The 18,573-nt window shown below is 44.5% G+C and overlaps 3 protein-coding genes and 1 long non-coding RNA gene across 6 annotated transcripts in view; 3 read left to right on the top strand and 1 right to left on the bottom strand.

The window, feature by feature from the left end:
* Window positions 1-2,328, top strand: part of LOC147818356 (uncharacterized) — a 4,284-nt gene extending 1,956 nt beyond the window's left edge. The window contains exon 2 of one of the 2 annotated variants that reach the window (XR_015438038.1): window positions 750-2,328. This is a non-coding gene — a long non-coding RNA (uncharacterized LOC147818356). Of the gene's footprint in view, window positions 1-704 lie in introns of both variants that reach the window. The other variant, XR_015438039.1, reaches the window with a different exon arrangement.
* fsbp (fibrinogen silencer binding protein) lies at window positions 43-2,945 on the bottom strand. The gene is made up of 4 exons (XM_023419980.2): window positions 2,658-2,945; window positions 1,468-1,523; window positions 1,114-1,282; window positions 43-904 (listed from the first exon to the last, which is right to left on the bottom strand). Exons 1-4 carry the CDS (start codon window positions 2,860-2,862, stop codon window positions 543-545), a joined length of 792 nt encoding a protein of 263 aa, XP_023275748.1. The 5' UTR covers window positions 2,863-2,945; the 3' UTR covers window positions 43-542.
* Window positions 2,946-3,392: 447 nt separating this feature from the next.
* wdr6 (WD repeat domain 6) lies at window positions 3,393-10,491 on the top strand. Of its 2 annotated transcripts, XM_023419991.2 has the most exons (7): window positions 3,393-3,522; window positions 3,702-3,803; window positions 4,004-4,150; window positions 4,458-7,092; window positions 7,761-7,838; window positions 8,540-8,656; window positions 8,874-10,491. In XM_023419991.2, the coding sequence occupies exons 2-7, from the start codon at window positions 3,734-3,736 to the stop codon at window positions 9,688-9,690; spliced, it is 3,864 nt and encodes a 1,287-aa protein (XP_023275759.1). In that variant the 5' UTR covers window positions 3,393-3,522; window positions 3,702-3,733; the 3' UTR covers window positions 9,691-10,491. The 2 variants fall into 2 exon arrangements, with proteins under 2 accessions (XP_023275759.1, XP_023275758.1); XM_023419990.2 differs by having other exon boundaries at window positions 3,393-3,803.
* A 962-nt stretch (window positions 10,492-11,453) lies between these two features.
* On the top strand, window positions 11,454-18,331 carry LOC111665113 (uncharacterized). Its single transcript, XM_023419993.2, has 4 exons — window positions 11,454-12,702; window positions 13,967-14,033; window positions 15,111-15,467; window positions 17,681-18,331. The coding sequence occupies exons 1-4, from the start codon at window positions 12,655-12,657 to the stop codon at window positions 17,896-17,898; spliced, it is 690 nt and encodes a 229-aa protein (XP_023275761.2). The 5' UTR covers window positions 11,454-12,654; the 3' UTR covers window positions 17,899-18,331.
* The last annotated feature ends 242 nt before the right edge of the window (window positions 18,332-18,573 follow it).

Raw genomic sequence — 18,573 nt, 5'->3', positions numbered from 1 at the left:
ATTTCTACAAGATGTGCAAAGTAACTCATTACTACTACCAGAGCATTTCCATGTACTTTTAATTCACCTTTTGGGTTAATTACCTCCCAGTTTTCACCTGTGTTTGTTGGTTTGTTTGTCAACAGGACATGTAATCCTGTTGACAAACAAAAGTACTGAACCGATTTGCACCTGAGCTGGAGGGAGGGGGAGGAGCTGGTTGAAGAGGTGGAGCCAGGATTTTTTGACATGTTTCTAATGTTTGAATCTTCATGAAAAAATCCGACATCTTCATGGAGTTGATCATTATCTGGATCTGCACCAAGATCCAGATAATGATCCAGATGACGATCTACCTCAGAAGGTCATTGTCATGTTCCTTATTCAGCCTCATTCATTCACTCATTTTCTCTCTGTGTAAAAACAGCTGATTTAAAGCAGCTGAGAAACTTCCCTCTGCATTCAAGTACAAAAACCATGTATAAAAATAGCAACAGTTCCATGACATGTAGAGAAAAGAGACGTGTGAAACAAACACTAATAAAAACACAAGTTAAATCAGTTCATCCTGTGGGATCAGAGGTTTTCTCCTCTTCATCGCTGCTGCTGGAGGAAGACGGCGGCACGTCCTCGCCCATCCTCTTTAACTTGGCTTTGTAGTACGCCTTCTTCATCCTGAAGGCCTTCTCCTTCTGCCGGGCCGCTCTCCTCTTCTCCCTCACCAGCTCCTGCTCCCAGGCCAGAACCTTCATCCTGTTCTCCCACTCCAGGATCTTCATCTGCTGCTGCTGCTCCAGAGCCTGAGTCCTCTGCTGCTGCTCCAGACTCGACAGCTCCACGGAGTCGTGCTGGACCGAGCGGCGGCCGGCGTCTTCCGCCTCGCTGCCTGATGAGTGGAGACGATGGCTGATGAGCCTGGAGGTGCCTGCGGGGTCAAAGTTCAAACAGGGCAGTGAAGGGAACTTTGCTTTTTTCCTTTAATTTGAATAAACAACGTGTAGAGATCAGCTGTTTACATGAAAGGTTCTTCATTAACAACCGATCTTGATCGACATCAATATTTAACGACACAATGTTCACTGTGTTTCTAGGCAACGGAGACTGGACAGGTGGCAGAGCTTTATCTGTGGGTACCTGGAGCTGTGAAGTAGGCAGAGGGAAAAGCCACATCCTGTAGCTCGGCATTGTGGGAGGTGGAGTTTGAAGTGGGGCTGTGGTGCTGCTCTGACCAGTCGCTGCCTGTTATTCTGTCCAAGGCGTCGCGCTGGAGGCAGACGGTCACTTGCTCCTTGGTGTCTTCACTCTGGGGAGGAACAGAGTGAGTTCAGGGGTCGTTTCATGCTGGTGCAACATTTCTTACATTAATGTCGAGTTATGAATCTTAATCCATCACCAGGAGCTGCTGCAGGTTTATCATCATGCTGTTCTTTGGTTTAAATATATAAATATCAAATAAATATAAAGCATAATGAGTACTTTGATATTTACCTGAGTGATGGTGCCGTTCATCTGCCCAGCAGCATTTATCATCATCAGATTTCCTGCTGAAAGGACAGACACAGGGAGGGGCTGCAGGTTAATGCAGTTTAATAAAATGAGCAGAGAGCGCCTCCTTCTGGTGGAAACAGGTACAACATCACCTTCACAGATGCTGCACATTGTTCAGCGTGTTCTTGTGGATAACACCAAACGCAACTGTTCAGAGTTTATAAGTAATGAGATATCCGTCTGCATGTGAAGTAGACATGGATTTATTCAGGGCTGTAAATCTTTACTCAAACAATGAGAAAATCCACAACGTCAGTCTCAGATTTACCGTCAGTGAAGAAGTTTCAGGTTGAGGTTTGTAAATAAAGTTTAGAAATCCTTCTCTTTACATTCACATTTTACACTTTGAAACTACATTCAAGGACGATTTCATTCTTTTCCAGGGGAGTTTCTTTCTGAGTTGAACTGTTTGAATTGAACATGCTTCAGTGCAGCAGAACAGACAGTGTTTAGTTCTGCAGCCTGATGAAGCACAATTACTATAAATCCCTCAAAGGCTTTTAGTAAATGACAAAAAACCAAATGGCTTCATTATTACTATTAAACTGTTTCACTGGAAACTGCAGAAAACTTTCATCTTTTATCTAAATATAATTTTGTGACTCTCCGTGTTCTTTGTGTATTTGATGTTGAATTGCTTCATGTGGTTGTTTTCAATGACTGGTTGAAATGAAGGGGCTTCCTTCCTCTCCTGCACTATCTCTATTTGTTTTATTACATATCTTTTTACTGTGTAATATCTCACTGAAACTTCTGTGCAAATAAATGAAACTAAAAACTAAATTAAACTTTTCAATCACAGTTCTGACTTGACTTTTTAAAGGTCTAACAACATGTAGAGCTCAGAGTAAGTGATACAGGATTATTATTATTACTGTGAACTGACTACACTACACTGCAAGGTGTGTTTATTGTTGTCATGCAGAAATCTAATATATGCACATTAAGAACACTCAGAAAAGGTGTGGCTGAGGACCTGGGACAGATGTTTCAAACAGCTGTTGGAGGTAAATGAATTGCAGCATCACAGCCCACAGAGGAGCCAGCTGTGCAGTATCTCATACACTCAGACTCGGTGTGTGTGTGTGTGTGTGTGTGTGTGTGTCTGTCCGTGCTTGTTTCACTGTTACCTTCCACTAGCTTGCGGACCGCCGCTTTGTGGCCAGCTCCCCCTGCGTGGCTGGTGAGAGCAGCCTCGCCCATGGTCTGGAGTTTGATAGATTTACAACAGGCCCGACACCTGGCGAAGTGAATGTCCTGCATGTCCTTCAGCAGCCACTCCTTGTAAATGTCCTTGGAGAGCCAGGAGTCCTGGAATTTACATTTTCCAGGCATAGTTAGCTGCGAAGTTAGCAGCTCCGCTACTAACGGACAGCCTCTTACCTTCTCCTGCCTCCTGATGCGTTCACGGTCTACCCGGAAGATCCAGATTCATCTTGTTCCACTGGCATTTTGATGGAAATGACTATATTTTCACATACAGTTAGGAAATCTAAAGGTCCATCTACTAGAGCTACTTCGTTTGACGTCTGGTATTTTTATATAATACTAAAAAGAACTGAAAACGATGACAAAGTGTAGGAAAATCACAATTGTGTATAGTAAATAAGTAAAGAAATAGTGCTATATATAATACTATAGTAAAGAAATTAAAACATATTTTTGTATTGAGAAAAATGGCAACGACAGTTAAAGAAATGAACCAGTAAACAAAGTGGCGAGACACGTTAAAATCAAATGTATTATTTACAGAAAAACTTGAAGGCAGCACAACTCAACGTTGGTCGGTAACGTCTGTCGTTCCCTCCAATAGAAACACGGCCAGCCTTTTCTCTAACCAATCAGCAGCGAGAAAGCCGGCGGTGCCGCCTGATTGGTTTAAACTACGGAAGACAAAGCGGAAACACATGTGTTCCAGGTTTCTGGTCGTGGATGTGAAATAAAGATGATTTCATGAAGATTAGAAACACGTTTCTTCAGTGTTTGAGTTGTTGTGTGAGTAAATCCTGTAGCGACATTAACGCTGTTACTGTTCTTCATTCTTTACGTTTGTTTTATGAATAACTGGAGAACAGGAAGCTGCTACTCGCTTGTTTTGCTAACGGAGGCTAACGGTGACCGGACTCAACACGTGTGGAACAGGTGTTTGTTGTGACTGATTATTTTTCATGCAGCTGTGATCATGAGCTGAGGTTTTGGATCAGACATGCAGACAGCGGCTCTGGTGGCTCCTGTCACGGCTCTGGAGTTCCTGCAGGAGGAGTTTCTCCTGACAGGTAGGTGGCGCTGTTTCAAACCTACACAGTCACTGTCCTGTTTGTCTGTTGTGACTAATGCAGATATTTATTTTACACACAACTGAAGAAACCAGTCACTGCTACATCTGTTTGTTTCAACGTGGACTCAAAGGCTTTGTAAAGGATTGTGAAAGACACGTTGATACTAACTAGATGAGTTGATGGTTCTGTCCTGGCAGGTGAGGGTCCAGTCTTGACCGTGTACAGGCTTCAGCCTCACCCTGAGGCCGGCGCCTCACTGAGCGTGCTCCAACACCACAGAGTCCATGGAATAAGACCCAGAGGTCAGAGCTGCGCCACAGGGGCCGACAGGAAGAACAAACATGGTTGGTACAAACACATGTTGTTATTTTTCTCTTTGTTATTATCTATTTGTAATCGACAGAAGTGAGTGAAGTCAGACTTAGATAGACAGACGAGCCTTAGGAGAAGGAAATGTTTACCACAGTTTAGTGATCTGCTGGATTGATTAGTAACAACCATGAAACAAATGAAAGAACTCCTTTGAATTTAAATAGTTCAGATATGTAGAAACCTCAGGTGACAGGAATATTATCTGTAGTGTTGGTAAAGAGTTTATTTCTGCAGATGTTGTTTTTGTCTTTATTCACTAAATCCCTTCTCGTCCATCAGCTCAGTCCCCAGGACGGAGCTCCACCACAGAGCCCAGCTCCTATGACCTGGCAGTGTTTGGAGGAAAGGCAGTGAGGCTGGTGAGGCTCCATGTGGATCTCCAGGATGAGGACCACCTGCACTTGGAGGTCCAGGGTCCCCTCGTGGAGTTAGGGGACTGGGCCCTGGATGTCCGCTGGCTCTCTGGAGACAAACAGCCACTTCTGTGTGTGGCAGTGGCCCACAACAGTGCTCTTCTCCTGGACGTCAGTACAGGAGCTGCCCTGGTTCAGCGCTCCTGTCGGGAGGGGTGTCTGCTCTACTCTGCCCTCCTTCTAGTCCATGAATCTTGGGCGGATGCTGTTGTAGTAGGAGGGACTGTTTTCAACCAGCTGGTTCTCTGGAAGCCTGGAGGAGGAGCAGGAGGAGGAGCAGGAGGAGGAGCAGGAGGAGGAGGAGGAGGGGGAGGGGGGAGTGACTCTGACTGTCCAGCTCCAGTGGAGCGGCGTCTGCTGGGACACAGTGGGGTCATCTTCAGCATCTCTTACCTCCAGGAGAAAGGATGGCTGGCTTCAGCCTCTGATGACCGCAGTGTGAGGGTGTGGGGGGTCGGTGCTTTAGGGGGTCCTGGGGGGAGGTGTGGGGACCAGAACCCGGCTTGTTTAAGGGTCCTGTATGGACACCAGGCCAGGGTGTTCTCCGTGCGTCTCTCCCCGGGGAAAGTGTTCAGTGCCGGGGAAGATGGGGCTTGTTTAGTCTGGGACTGGGCCGGAGGAGGGAAGGTGGTTCGGACGTTGAAGGGACACCGAGCAGGGGGGGTGCGGGCACTGGCAGTCGGCGAGGCAACAGGAGATGAGGAGAGATGGGTGGCCACAGGGGGGGCAGATGGGGGGGTGAGGTTGTGGAGAGTGAAGGAGAGTGAGGGAAGGAAGGAGGAGACCGAGGAAGCAGTGACAGAGAAGATAACTGACCTGAACTTCCCTGGGCTCAGTGCTCCTAAAGTGATCTGTGGAGCAGCAGCAGAGGATGGAGACAGCAGCTGGAGCCAGAGGAGGTTTGTGGTCTGTACTGACCAGGGGGAAGTCTATCAGTACAGCGCAGGGCAGTGGGAGATGGTGTGGCGAGGGACGTCTGAGTTTCAGTCCTACTGTGTGATGGAAACAGTTTCCATCAGAGCCACAGACTCAGCAGTCAGAGTTAGTTTGTGTGCTGTGGGAAACCTCAGCGGCTCCGTTCAGGTGTTTCCCGTCTCTCGGCCTCAGAGTGGGATTCTCCTCTCAGCTGGATCAGGGAAGATCCACAGTCTGATCTGGCAGGAGGGAGGAGGAGGTGTGTGTTTGTTGGCGTCAGGTGCTGAAGGACTCGTGTATCGCTGGTGTGTGGAGGTCACATCACATGACTCCTTAACTCTCAGTGTAAATCCTCTTCCTCCTTTCCTCCTTCCCCCTTCTGCCAAACGCTGGCTGCTGGCGGCGCTGTGCCTCCACTCCCGGCCGCAGGAGGCGCTGTGGGTCTGTGGGGACAGGAGGGGGTCTCTGCTTTTGTTTAAGGAAGTGGGAAAGAAGAAGAAGGGAGACGACGGTTTGTTGACAGGCAGGGAACGAAGTGAAGAGGAGGAAAATGGAAGTGATGGAGATGGAAGAAGAAAGATGGCGGAGCAGCGAGAGAGTGAAGACGTGCTGCGGCCACTGAGCTTCCTGTTCGGGGTTCATGGGAAACAGGGAGTGACGTCGCTGAGTGAACACAGAGGACTGCTGTACAGCAGCGGCAGGGACGGCTGTGTCAGAGTCTTCAGAGTGGGACCTGAACAACCTGAAGAGAAGAGAGAGCGGCTGCAGGTTCTGAGAGTCCAGCGGGCCTGCAGAGGGATGGAGTGGCTGGAGCGAGTTCTGATTCTTGAAGAGGAGGAAGAGGAGGGCAGAGAGGAAGGTGACAACCAGGCCAGAGAAGCCAGGTTCGTCATCGCTGGTTTCCACTCTGTCCACTTCGTGGTCTGGGACCCGGTGAGGCAGGAGAGGCTGCTGGCGGTGCCTTGTGGGGGGGGGCATCGCTCCTGGATCCTCTGGCCGTCCAGCAGAGGGGTGTGGCCTGGACACGGAGCTCTGGTCTTCATCAAGCACAGGGCCGTCCTGGCTTCACAGCCCCCAGGAGAGGAACCGAGCCGGGCGGGGAGGGCGGGAAGGACCGGAGGGTGGGGCCTGAGAGAGGGCATCCATGGGAGGGGGGTAGGGTGTGTGTGCAGGCTGGGGAGGATAGAGGGAGCTGGGAGTGAGAGGAGGGAGGAGTGGGGAGGAGGAGGGCAGTGGGAGGTGGTGGTTACTGGGGGGGAGGACACCAGTTTAACCATCGTGGCCGTTCATCCCGCCTCCGGCTGCGTCAGAGTCCTCTCAGTTATCACCGACCACATCTCCAGCGTCCGGACCGTCGCCTCGGTAACAGAGGGACACAGCGTTAACCAATCGCAGTCTCTCTCCGCCCTGCTCGTGTCAGCCGGCGGCCGGGCTCAGCTGCAGTGTTACCGGCTGCTGATTGGCTGGGACCAGCAGAGACTGGCCCCCTCCTGTCAGGTGATCCAGGTGGCCGCTCACCGATTGGACGAACAGTGGGAGAGGAAGCGGAACCGACACAAGACGGTGAAGATGGATCCAGAGACGAGGCAAGTGGCTGTTCTCTCCTCACACCTTCATCATCTGAGTTTACAGAGTGTCCAGAGAAGAGGTTTCCTCTCCTTCACCCTCATTAGAAACACACACACTGCATGATGCAACTCCTCAGCATCACTCATCTCTTTATTTATGTCTGTGAGTCACAACGATGTTTTTAACCAGCCTGTGGAACCAAAGGTGAATTTTTACATTGATGGACGATAAAGGTTATTAGTATATATTTTTATTGGTTTATTATTGGTTTTATTATTAATGTTATTGTTATTATTGTTATTATTTTTGTTATAATAATAATTATTATTGGTGGTATTATTATTATTATTATCATTAATGTTGTTATTATTATTATTATGATTATTATTATTATTATTATTATTGTCCATCCATCCATTTTCTTCTGCTTATCCTCTAGTAGGATCACAGGGGGGCTGGAGCCTATCCCAGCATTATTATTATTAATGTTATTATTATTATTTTCATTATTAATGTGATTATTGTTATTATTGTTATTATTATTGTTATTATTATTATTATTATTATCATTATTAATGTGATTATTGTTATTATTATTGTTATTATTATTATTAGCCTACAGGATGCAGAGAAGAGGTTTCTACAGTTAAAGAAATGAGCCGTGGCCTGTTTCCTGTGTGTTCAGGTACATGTCTGTGGTGGTGTCGGGTCAAAGGTCAGACTCTGTTCTTCTGGCTCTGGGCTGCAGTGACGGAGCTGTCAGGTTGGTGCACTCACCTGTTCTCAGCAGGAGAAGAGATGATAAATGTTAGAATATAAAAACACTTTGTCTTCCAGCTGTTCTAAACGAGGTTATCGTAGTTTGGGATTTTTCATTTTTATTTTGTTTTGACGTTTTGTTTTTTTAATTTCAGTTTATTTTATTTATGTACTTCATTTTTATTGTTGAGACAAGACAAAGACGAGGAAGGTAATAATAATAATAATATGATATAACATGACAGCTTTTGTTATTGTTGTAATATTCTGACTTATTGAGAGAAAAGAAAAGAAAAATGAAAAGAACATTTTCAGTTTAGTTTTAATAGGTTTTAAAGCAGCTTTGCTCATTTAGTTTAGTTTATTTTATTAAAGTGTTCACTGAGGACAGATGAACACAACAGACAAGTTGAAGACGTGTTGGTCGTTGTGTATGAAATAAACAAAAGTTCAAATTTTCTCTATGATTTAGTTTATTTTAGTTTTTTAAACACACGACACACTTTCACTTAGTTTCTATAAATCCTCATTTTTATTTCTATCTCAGTCAAAATGTTTTTGTCATTTCATTAGCTTTAGTTAATGATAATAACTCTTCTTCAGCAGTGACGCTTTGAACTGGAAGACAGTTAAACGTACATGAGATCTGTGAGACCATGAAGTTCATCCAGCTCGCTGATCGTCGTGTTTCCTCTCTGTCTCCAGGTTGTTCTCGGTCAGTGAAGTCAGACGACACATTGATTTGTTGTGGGAGACGTTTCACCATCAGCGCTGTGTGCTCAGCGTCGCCACCTGCAGCCTGGAAGACGGAACAGGAAACAGGTGATCCTCTGTTTGTTCAGCCTGAAGCTCTTTGAAAAAAACATCTGATTGTTTTTTTAATATGTAGGTTACTTATTTTAAAAGAGTGAAATATAGGAAGACATATTGGAAGCTGTGGCCTCTGCCCCTCTATGTAAATATATATATACTGTATATACTGTATATACACACACACAGTATGTATAGTTCCTCTGAGCTGCTGTCTGCTGTCTGTCAGGTACCAGCTGCTGTTCAGCGCTGCCACAGATGGGAAAATTGCAGTGTGGGATTTGAGTGACACCTCCTCCTCGACCGATACTTCTCCACCAATCCCCTGCCTCGACATTGCCGCCCACCAGAGCGGCATCAACTCATTGGCTGTTTGGGCAGAGAAACTGGGACAACAAGGCGGCGGTTGCCTGGTAACTGTTGCTAGCGGAGGGGATGATGGGCAGCTGACAGTGTCCACAGTTAAGGTGCATTACCCAGAGGAGGGGGGGGGCGGGGGCAGCAGAGGATTCTCTGAGAAGCTCATTTCTTCACAAAACCAGATCCAACCTCCAGACCGGCTTCAGCTCCGCCTCCACGGCCACGCCCACATCCCACTGGCCCACGCCGCCCCTCTGACCGCCCTGAGGCTGCTGACCCCCGGCCTCCTGGTCTCTACTTCTTCAGATCAGAGGGTCTGTCTGTGGAGGGTCTGCAGTACCGCTGTCCGCCACAGAGAGACGCTGTGCTCCCACGTAGCAGACGCCGCAGGACTCGCAGTGTGGGAGGGGCAGATGACGGACAGGGAGGAGGGAGACGAGAAGAGTAACACAGGATCTGAACATGAGAAGGAGATTGTGATTCGGAGTCAGACCGGATCGGAACCAGAGGGTCAGAGTCCAGAGCAGGAGACAGGAAGTCAAACAGAGACTGAGACGGGTTGTAAAGAGAGGACGGGATGGGTGCTGGTCTGTGGTCAGGGTCTCCAGCTGCTGCGAGTCAGAGACACAGAGAGTGAAGAAGAGAATCACAGAATCAGAAAATCTGACATCATTAATCATCTGTAAAATCACAAGATGCAGCTGCATGAAGGAGGAAGAGCTTTTAAATAAATGAACTGAGTCAAGTTGTTTGTTCTCCAGCTTTATTGTTAAGACAGGCAGGAACATTATAAAGAGACAGTAAACTCTTTATATTTGTCTCTGAAAATATAAAAATAATAACAATAATAATAATAATAATTGTAATATCCGCAGCTGGAATTATTCCAAAGTAAATAAAAGTGGAAGCTGTGGAAGTGACTCAGGCTTCACACACAGGAAACATTTGGAGCTCATCAAGGAAAAATAAAATCCATGGCTGTTTGAAGAGAACATTAAAAGCATCTCTGGTGTGTTGGAGCCATCTGTGGCCTCCTTCAGGGAGAAGCTCCACGCTGCACAAAGATGGCTCAAATTACTGCAGTTATTTTTAATTATGTCACATCTCAGCCAGGAAATAAAACCCTCTGACGTGAAGAGGGACTCTGAAGACGGCCGTCACCAGATCTCTCCAGGAACCAAAGTCCAGCCAGAACTTGGGAGATTCGAGGTTTAAATGCAGTTTATGGTTAAAAATCTCCTTCAGCAACTGATTCAACTGTTTTATGGAAGAGCCGGTCCGATCCCTGCGTCAGGGTGGAGATAAGACGACACATGATGTTATCAACACATTATAAACATGATGTTATCAACACATTATAAACATGATGTTATCAACACATTATAAACATGATGTGGTGGTTGGAGGAGACGAATCTTTTTATTTTTATTTTTGGATGTTTGAGATGCTTCATCTACTGAAATAAGAAAATAAAATCATCTGCTGGGTTTCTGACCCTTTGTGTTGAAGAGACATAAACCTGTGTGTGTGTGTGTGTGTGTGTGTGTGTGGTGTGGTGTGTGTGTGCGTGTGGTGTGTGTGTGTGTGGAGGTCTCGGTGGGGGTCAGAGCCCATGAAGGGGCCGACTGCAGGTATCCATGAATATTTTAATATTTTAGCCTCGTCTCGTGTTCCCTTTTGTTGAGCGCCGTCTCACCACCTGTCACTCACAGGGGAGGAAGAGGGAGGAAGAGGGAGGAAGAGGGAGAGCTAATGTCATCCTGCAAATGAGCGGTGGAGGAGGAGGAGGAGGGAAGGAGGAGGAGGGAGGGGGTGAAAGCTCCTGCCACTCACAAACAGAGAGAAGGAGGAAACAATAAACACTCCTCTCATCTTTGTTTCAGGGGAGGGAGGGAGGGAGGAGGAGGAGGAGGAGGAGGAAGAGGAGGAGGAGAACACAGGAGCCAGAGTATCTATGAAACCACCACTATCACTTACAGGGGGGGGGGGGGGAAAGCACCTGACGAGGTAAAGCTCAGGTTGGCGAGGAGGAGGGAGAAAAGGGGGGAGACAGAAATGTTGATGTTAGACGAGTCAGGAGAGAAAGAGGGAGGAGAAGAAACGACAGAAGAGACGAAGCAGAAAAACTAAAGGACTGAGTGAGAGAGTCAGACAGTTAGTTAGTTAGTTAGTTAGTTAGTTAGTCAGTTAATTAGTCAGTCAGTCAGTCAGTCAGTCAGTCAGTTAGTTAGTTAGTCAGTCAGTCAGTCAGTCAGTTAGTTAGTCAGTCAGTTAGTCAGTCAGTTAGTTAGTCAGTCAGTCAGTCAGTCAGTCATTTAGTTAGTCAGTCAGTTAGTCAGTCAGTTAGTTAGTCAGTTAGTCAGTCAGTCATTTAGTTAGTCAGTCAGTTAGTCAGTCAGTTAGTTAGTCAGTCAGTCAGTCAGTCAGTCAGTTACTTAGTTAGTCAGTCAGTCAGTTAGTTAGTCAGTCAGTTAGTCAGTCAGTCAGTTAGTCAGTTAGTTAGTCAGTTAGTTAGTTAGTCAGTCAGTCAGTTAGTTAGTCAGGCAGTTAGTCAGTCAGTCAGTCAGTCAGTTAGTTAGTTAGTTAGTTAGTTAGTTAGTCAGTCAGTCAGTCAGTCAGTCAGTCATTTAGTTAGTCAGTCAGTTAGTCAGTCAGTTAGTTAGTCAGTTAGTCAGTCAGTTAGTTAGTCAGTGAGTCAGTCAGTCAGTCAGTTAGTCAGTCAGTCAGTTAGTTAGTCAGTCAGTCAGTCAGTCAGTTAGTTAGTCAGTTAGTTAGTTAGTCAGTCAGTTAGTCAGTTATTTAGTTAGTCAGTCAGTCAGTTACTTAGTTAGTCAGTCAGTCAGTCAGTCAGTCAGTCAGTCAGTCAGTTAGTCAGTCAGTTAGTCAGTCAGTCAGTCAGTCAGTTAGTTAGTCAGTGAGTCAGTCAGTCAGTCAGTCAGTTAGTTAGTCAGTTAGTCAGTTAGTTAGTCAGTTAGTTAGTTAGTCGGTCAGTTAGTCAGTTAGTTAGTCAGTCAGTCAGTTACTTAGTTAGTTAGTCAGTCAGTCAGTCAGTTAGTTAGTCAGTCAGTTAGTCAGTCAGTCAGTCAGTCAGTTAGTTAGTCAGTCAGTTAGTCAGTGAGTCAGTCAGTCAGTCAGTTAGTTAGTCAGTCAGTTAGTCAGTCAGTCAGTTAGTTAGTCAGGCAGTTAGTTAGTCAGTTAGTCAGTCAGTCAGTCAGTCAGTTAGTTAGTCAGGCAGTTAGTTAGTCAGTTAGTCAGTCAGTTAGTCAGTCAGTCAGTTAGTCAGGCAGTTAGTTAGTCAGTCAGTTACTTAGTTAGTCAGTCAGTCAGTTAGTCAGTCAGTCAGTTAGTCAGTTAGTTAGTTAGTCAGTCAGTCAGTTAGTTAGTTAGTCAGTTAGTTAGTCAGTTAGTTAGTCAGTCAGTCAGTCAGTCAGTTCTCTACCTCAGATTTCGATCAGAATCAGTTTTCAAACAGGAAGTGAGTCATGGAGGCGAGCTCGAGAAATCGTGTGTGTGTGTGAGTGTGTGTGTGAGAGTGTGTGTGTGTGAGTGTGTGTGTGAGTGTGTGTGTGTGTGTGAGTGTGTGTGAGAGTGTGTGTGTGTGAGGGGTGTGTGGGGGGGGGGATGTTTTTCTTGACCCAGGAGAAGGGAGAATGAAAGGACTGTTGTCAAACAGCAGCAGGAGCTTCACACTCCGACAGGTATCTACACCTTCACTCATCTCTCCGTTCCGACTCTTCACTGTGTTGGTTTCCTGTCTGTTTTTTTAATTTCAGTTTATTGTATTTATGTAGCTTTTGTTATTGTTGTAATATTCTGACTTATTGAGAGAAAAGAAAAGAAAAATGAAAAGAACATTTTCAGTTTAGTTTTAATAGGTTTTAAAGCAGCTTTGCTCATTTAGTTTAGTTTATTTTATTAAAGTGTTCACTGAGGACAGATGAACACAACAGACAAGTTGAAGACGTGTTGGTCGTTGTGTATGAAATAAACAAAAGTTCAAATTTTCTCTATGATTTAGTTTATTTTAGTTTTTTAAACACACGACACACTTTCACTTAGTTTTTATAAATCCTCATTTTTGTTTCTATCTCAGTTAAAATGTTTTTGTCATTTCATTAGCTTTAGTTAATGATAATAACTGGAAGACAGTTAAACGTACATGAGATCTGTGAGACCATGAAGTTCATCCAGCTCGCTGATCGTCGTGTTTCCTCTCTGTCTCCAGGTTGTGAGACGCTCAGGAGCATCATGAGCTAACAAATGCTAATATGTTCTGGTGCTTTGTAATCACATACTCTGTGGCCAGTCTGAATCTGACACAAGGTTTTAATAACTGCCCTCTGGGTGCCACAGCCTGAAGAATCTATAGTCCCAACCTTAATGGTTCCCTCTGCAACAAAGGTTCTGTTCTGTTTCTGTTTCTGTTCTGCAGGAATCCTCAACAATATGTGGTGCACAGTTGGTTCATGGGATGTGGTTCTGGTTTTAGCAGGATTGTGTTAGCACGGTGACATTTGCTAACTAGAAACCAAAATTGTGGTCAAAGCCAGGGACGAGAACATGTAAGAAAAAATATCAATATCTGCTGCACAGCTCAGCTCGCACGGACTAAAGGGAAAAATTGCTTCGCAAACCTCTCGAACTACTGCCATTCACTAAAAGAACATTCATTATTTCAGCAAGATCATTACACCATGAGCGCCACAAGGTCCTCCTGCACCCTCCTGTGTGTTTTGGTGTTTCTAGGTCCAGAAATGTGGAAACAGGAGCGAGTTAAAGAAAAGGCTTTTTTTCTGTATAAACGTAGAAGTCGGCGGAGGATGCAGTTTACATGTTATAACATCATGTGTTTGCAAGCAGCAGCAACAAGCTGCTTCCAGGCTGGGATGTTTTACTGTGTGACTCTGTACATGATGAAAACACTTGAAAACGTCTCTGAGCCAAACTGATTTCTGCTCTCAGGTTTCCACATTGGTGATGTCACGAGAACGGCTGCCTCTCATTGGTTCGTCTGGGAGTAAAACAGCAGGTGATCCAAACGTAACCCTCTGACCTGTCCAGGGAGTAGTGATTAAACCGTTGCTTATCAGTAAACGGGCGTCACTTTATAATGATCCCATTTTAAAACCTGATGTTTCCTCAGAGTAAAGTTTCATCGTTAAGATCAGACTGAAAAAAATCTATTTATACTACAATTAAGAATCAGTCAAATCCAACGTTTTCAAATCAGCATCCAATTCTTTAACAAGTGTGATTGAACCTTATTAACTTTTATTCTTCTGTTATTTGCTGCTGGCTTTTAATATCTACACGTGCTGAGAGTTTATGCAGCAGTTTTTCTGTCAAGCAAAAAACTTGCAGTGAATTTCCTGAAGCGCTCCAGGCCTGAGTTTCATTCCTCTGTTGGTGGAGAGCTGTGTGTCTGTGACAGCAAGAAACATGATTAATTCCTCCTGTTTTCCAATGCTGATGCAGCTGTAAAATATGAGTTTGCAACAGAGAAGAAAATCCAATCCTCATCAGCTGCAATATATTGGTCCAATACACTCCAGTGTATCTCTGTATAAAACTACAGTATTAATCAAATCGACTGAGTTTTAAGTAATTATCAATTTCACACTGAAAATACTGCACACCTGCTGAAACGGCTGAGGATGACATCAATCCCACAAAGCAATGAAACAAACTGGACAGCTGTGTTTCAACTTCTCTTCAAAAACAACAGTTAGTAAATAAAATCAAATAATTTGAAGCTTTCACACGTGAAATTGACAGTTTTGGATTAATGTTGAAAAACTAGCTGCGTAGTGTGATGTCAGTCGGTGCCTCTGGTTTCATTTCCTGTTAGTATGAAATGAAAAGTAGATTTACAGAATAGAAGTGCATCGTGTTAATATTATTAGCATCATATATGATGGAACTGAGATACAGCATTGATGCTTTACTTCTACAGTATAGTGTCATCCACTTAGAGGAACTCAAGAAGTTCTCTGATCTGCCGCTTGAAGTCACTTCATGCTGCTGTAAAATGATTTTGATGTTGAAGATTGATTCATTTCAATAAGCAGCTCTATTCTTTCCTCCTCTCTCCCCTCGTCTCCTCCAGCCAAGCCACCACACTCCTCCTCGGCTCTCCAGCGCTCCCACCAGGCCGCTCGCCAGAAACGCAGCCAGCAGCCGTCCTCCTCCTCTCATCCTCATCCAGGGCCTTCTTCTCTCCTCCTCTTGGACACCACCATGGCGCCTTGGGCGGGCTTGGCTCTCTCTGAATCCTCCTTCACCTCCATCCCGCCGCCACCTCCTCCACGACCCCCTCCGCCGCCACCGCCGCCACCGCCTCCTGCTCCTCAGCCCACGCCATCCACCCCTTATCGTGGGAGAGAGAACAAAGATGAAGAAGCTTCAAGTTCAAGTTTTAACTCTGAGGCTCCATCTCCACCTCTGGTCCTCCAGGACAGTGCAGGTACCACACATTTCTTACTGAAAATGTCAAAAACGCTGAATTTAAATAAATAATAAATGAGTGAGTGAAAACACTGTAGTGCAGCAATACGGGAAATAGGGACGTTTTTCAGGATTTCTTTAATGTAACACCATTAGTTTTGAAGGTGTGTTCAGGTGTGTTCAGGTGCATGAAGATGATTCACACCAGGTGTGCGTGAGGTTATTCGACCTTCAGTGACACAAAAAATGTTAGGGCACAAAGATTTGATTTAATTTGACTTTCTGACGAACAAAAACCAAGAAAATAATACAAATGACATGAAAATCATAAATTATTCACTTTTTGATATAAAAAAAAAACCTGTTTTAAGAAGCAGTCCGTTATCATGTATCAATTAAGATGCATCATGTGATCATGTATCAATCCACCAGAATCTATAAATGTGTAAATATATTTATTTTCATAGAAACTCGTCACTTTCAGCAGGTGAACGTAAGAACAGTCTAAATATTGTGTCTATAGTTTATGTAAATGTCATGGTTAACAAGGACCGGAGCTTCTACTGTTCTGAGATCAGTTATGATATTAGTTAGCAGTTAGCAGTATAATATATGCACATAGCAAATCGAAGTTGCTAGGACTGCTACAGTGACATGTTGTCAGTAGCTTGAACACGCAGGTCATGGTGGCCGCACGACCTACAGTTCAGAGGGAGGGGCCAAAACCACTGTGGAATTGAGCCATACCAATCAAAACACAGTTTTCAGTTTTACTCAAGATGATATACACACTGTACAATAATAACATAACCTATGACATAATTTAATTAATGACCCTTAACCTTGTACAACAACGTAACATGAGCTACTTTTTAACATTTGAGTTTTGCTATTGCTACATAGCTAATACTAGCGTTAACCGCTCTTTACTTACCAGTCCGCCCAACAGCTTCAGCCACTGATGTTTTTACAATTCAAGAGGTTATAAACGTCCTCGGAGCAGCTGCTTCTACACGTCACAGAGACTCATCGACAGCAACGAATCATTCCCGGGGCTAGCTGTTAGCATGCTAACTTCAGTGGAAGAAAAGAAGTAATAGAATAGAAGTAATAATAGTCAAAACAAGACATAGTTGTTTGTTTCCACCTCTGGAGACAGATGTTGGTGAGTAAAGGAAATAAATTTGATGCTGAACTCTGGACGTTTCTTCTAGACTGACGATGCCAACGTTAGCTGTGTAGCGTTAGCAAAACTTGCAAATAGCTCCCTAAGGTAACATTTTCCTAATTAACAATCATAACTTAACTGTTAGCTGTAGCTATCTAAGTTTAGCTAGGTAACATTAAATAACATTAAAATATTTAGTCTTTATTTATGTATTACACAGGCCGACTGATGCTTGGATGTTACATGACAAACAACATTACATTAATGCAGCTGAAGGTAAAGCACCACACGCTCACACAGGTGTTTTCAGTTATTCTGACTCAGCAGAGCTTTGATGAGAACAGACCTTGTTAAACAGCAGACATTCTGACGTACAGGTGGAATCACCTCCTCCCGGTTGTTTCCTCCACCAACCAACCAGGTCACAGGTCACATGGTCACATGGTCACAGTCTCGCCTTCCTGAGTTACAGTGTTGAGTAATGGCCAGAAGTGTTTTCGCATAACATTATGATGTCACAGTGGAGTTGACCTTTGACCTTTAGCATATTAAATGTCATCACTTCATTTTATACTTATGAACATTTGTGTTAAATGTGTCATAATTAGTGAATGAATTTGTGAGTTTTGGCCAAAAAGTCACAGTGACCTTTGACCTTTAACCACCAAATTCTAATCAGTTAATCAGTTGATCTTTGAGTCCAAGTGAATGTTTGAGCCAAATCTAAACAAATCTCCTCAGATGGTCCTGAGATACTCAGACACACCTTACTAATATGGATTATTACGTGACCTCGTCCGTGCTGCTGCCACACAAAGAGGTTCTGTTCTGTGAATTGACCAAAATTCATTCACTAATAAAGATGATGTATACTGTAGGTTTAAGATGAGGGAAGGGAGTGGTCTGATCAGACGAGTGGAAACACCTGTGTGGGCCAGGTGTGTCCGACCTGTGAAGAACACCTGAAGTAGTTTTAACTTTCACACAACTACAAAATGCAGAAACACATTAAATTAAAGAATAGTAGCTGTAGTTTTTACTGTCAACCCTCTGTGTCTCTGCAGGTGTGGGAGGTAGAGGGTTGCGGGCGAGGCGGAGGGTGTTGCCCCAGCGGCGGGTGCCTCGTCCTCCCCGCCTCCCGCCGCTGCGTCCGGTCACCAACCTGAGCTTCTCCCGGAGCTTCACCTTCTCCTTCTTCGAGCTGCCGCTGCACCAGTCGCCTCGCTGCCGGGCCGAGCGCATCAGAAACCTCATGCTGCTCCTGAGGCAGATTCACTACTGACAGTCAGAGCTGCACGGACAGTTCTTACTCATCTGTTCATAGGAACAAATGTTCTTTTATCGGTCAGATTAGCAGAGGTGCAGTGAGTGAAGTTTGTCTATTTACTAGGAAAAATGAAACTAATGTGAATCTTATTACATCAGTGTGTCTTTGTTTAGAAATTAATTTTCACATGTCAAATTCTAATTTTATTTGCTGGATAGAGTTAAATTTGCCCTTTATACATAAAACCTGAAGTTATTGACTTTAAACTGCTGGTGGTTGTTCTGATAGAGTGTCTGTAGGGGGCGCTCAGGTCTCCCTGCCTGCTGTAATAAGCCCCTGGTCTGTCAGTGTGAGCTCATGTGTTTCAGACTGTGGTGAGATTATAAATTAAAGGGCAGTTAAGACAAAAACAGTGTCTGTTCAGGGACTTTGTGTTTTTCTCTCTGTTCTGCTTCTTTATATCTACACGTGTCTTTCATTCTTCTTTCCTCTCACAGCCGCAGAGATGAACTTCACTTTCTCTCAGCTGGAGTATTTCCATCATGTAGAGTGGACATTAAAAACAGGTTGAAGCAGGAAGAACATTTCTCTGTCTCATTTGCTCTTTTTCTCTCTCACTCACCCTCTCTCTCCCTGTTTCACACACACACACACATACACACACACACACACACAGACCATGAGTGTGTG

Source organism: Seriola lalandi, unplaced genomic scaffold (assembly GCF_002814215.2).
Source record: "Seriola lalandi dorsalis isolate HSWRI2012SDOR001 ecotype SW California unplaced genomic scaffold, Sedor1 jcf7180002054615, whole genome shotgun sequence".
Lineage (NCBI taxonomy): Eukaryota > Metazoa > Chordata > Actinopteri > Carangiformes > Carangidae > Seriola > Seriola lalandi.
The sequence above is the reverse complement of the archived record's forward strand: the minus strand, read 5'-3'. Positions and strand labels throughout refer to the sequence as shown.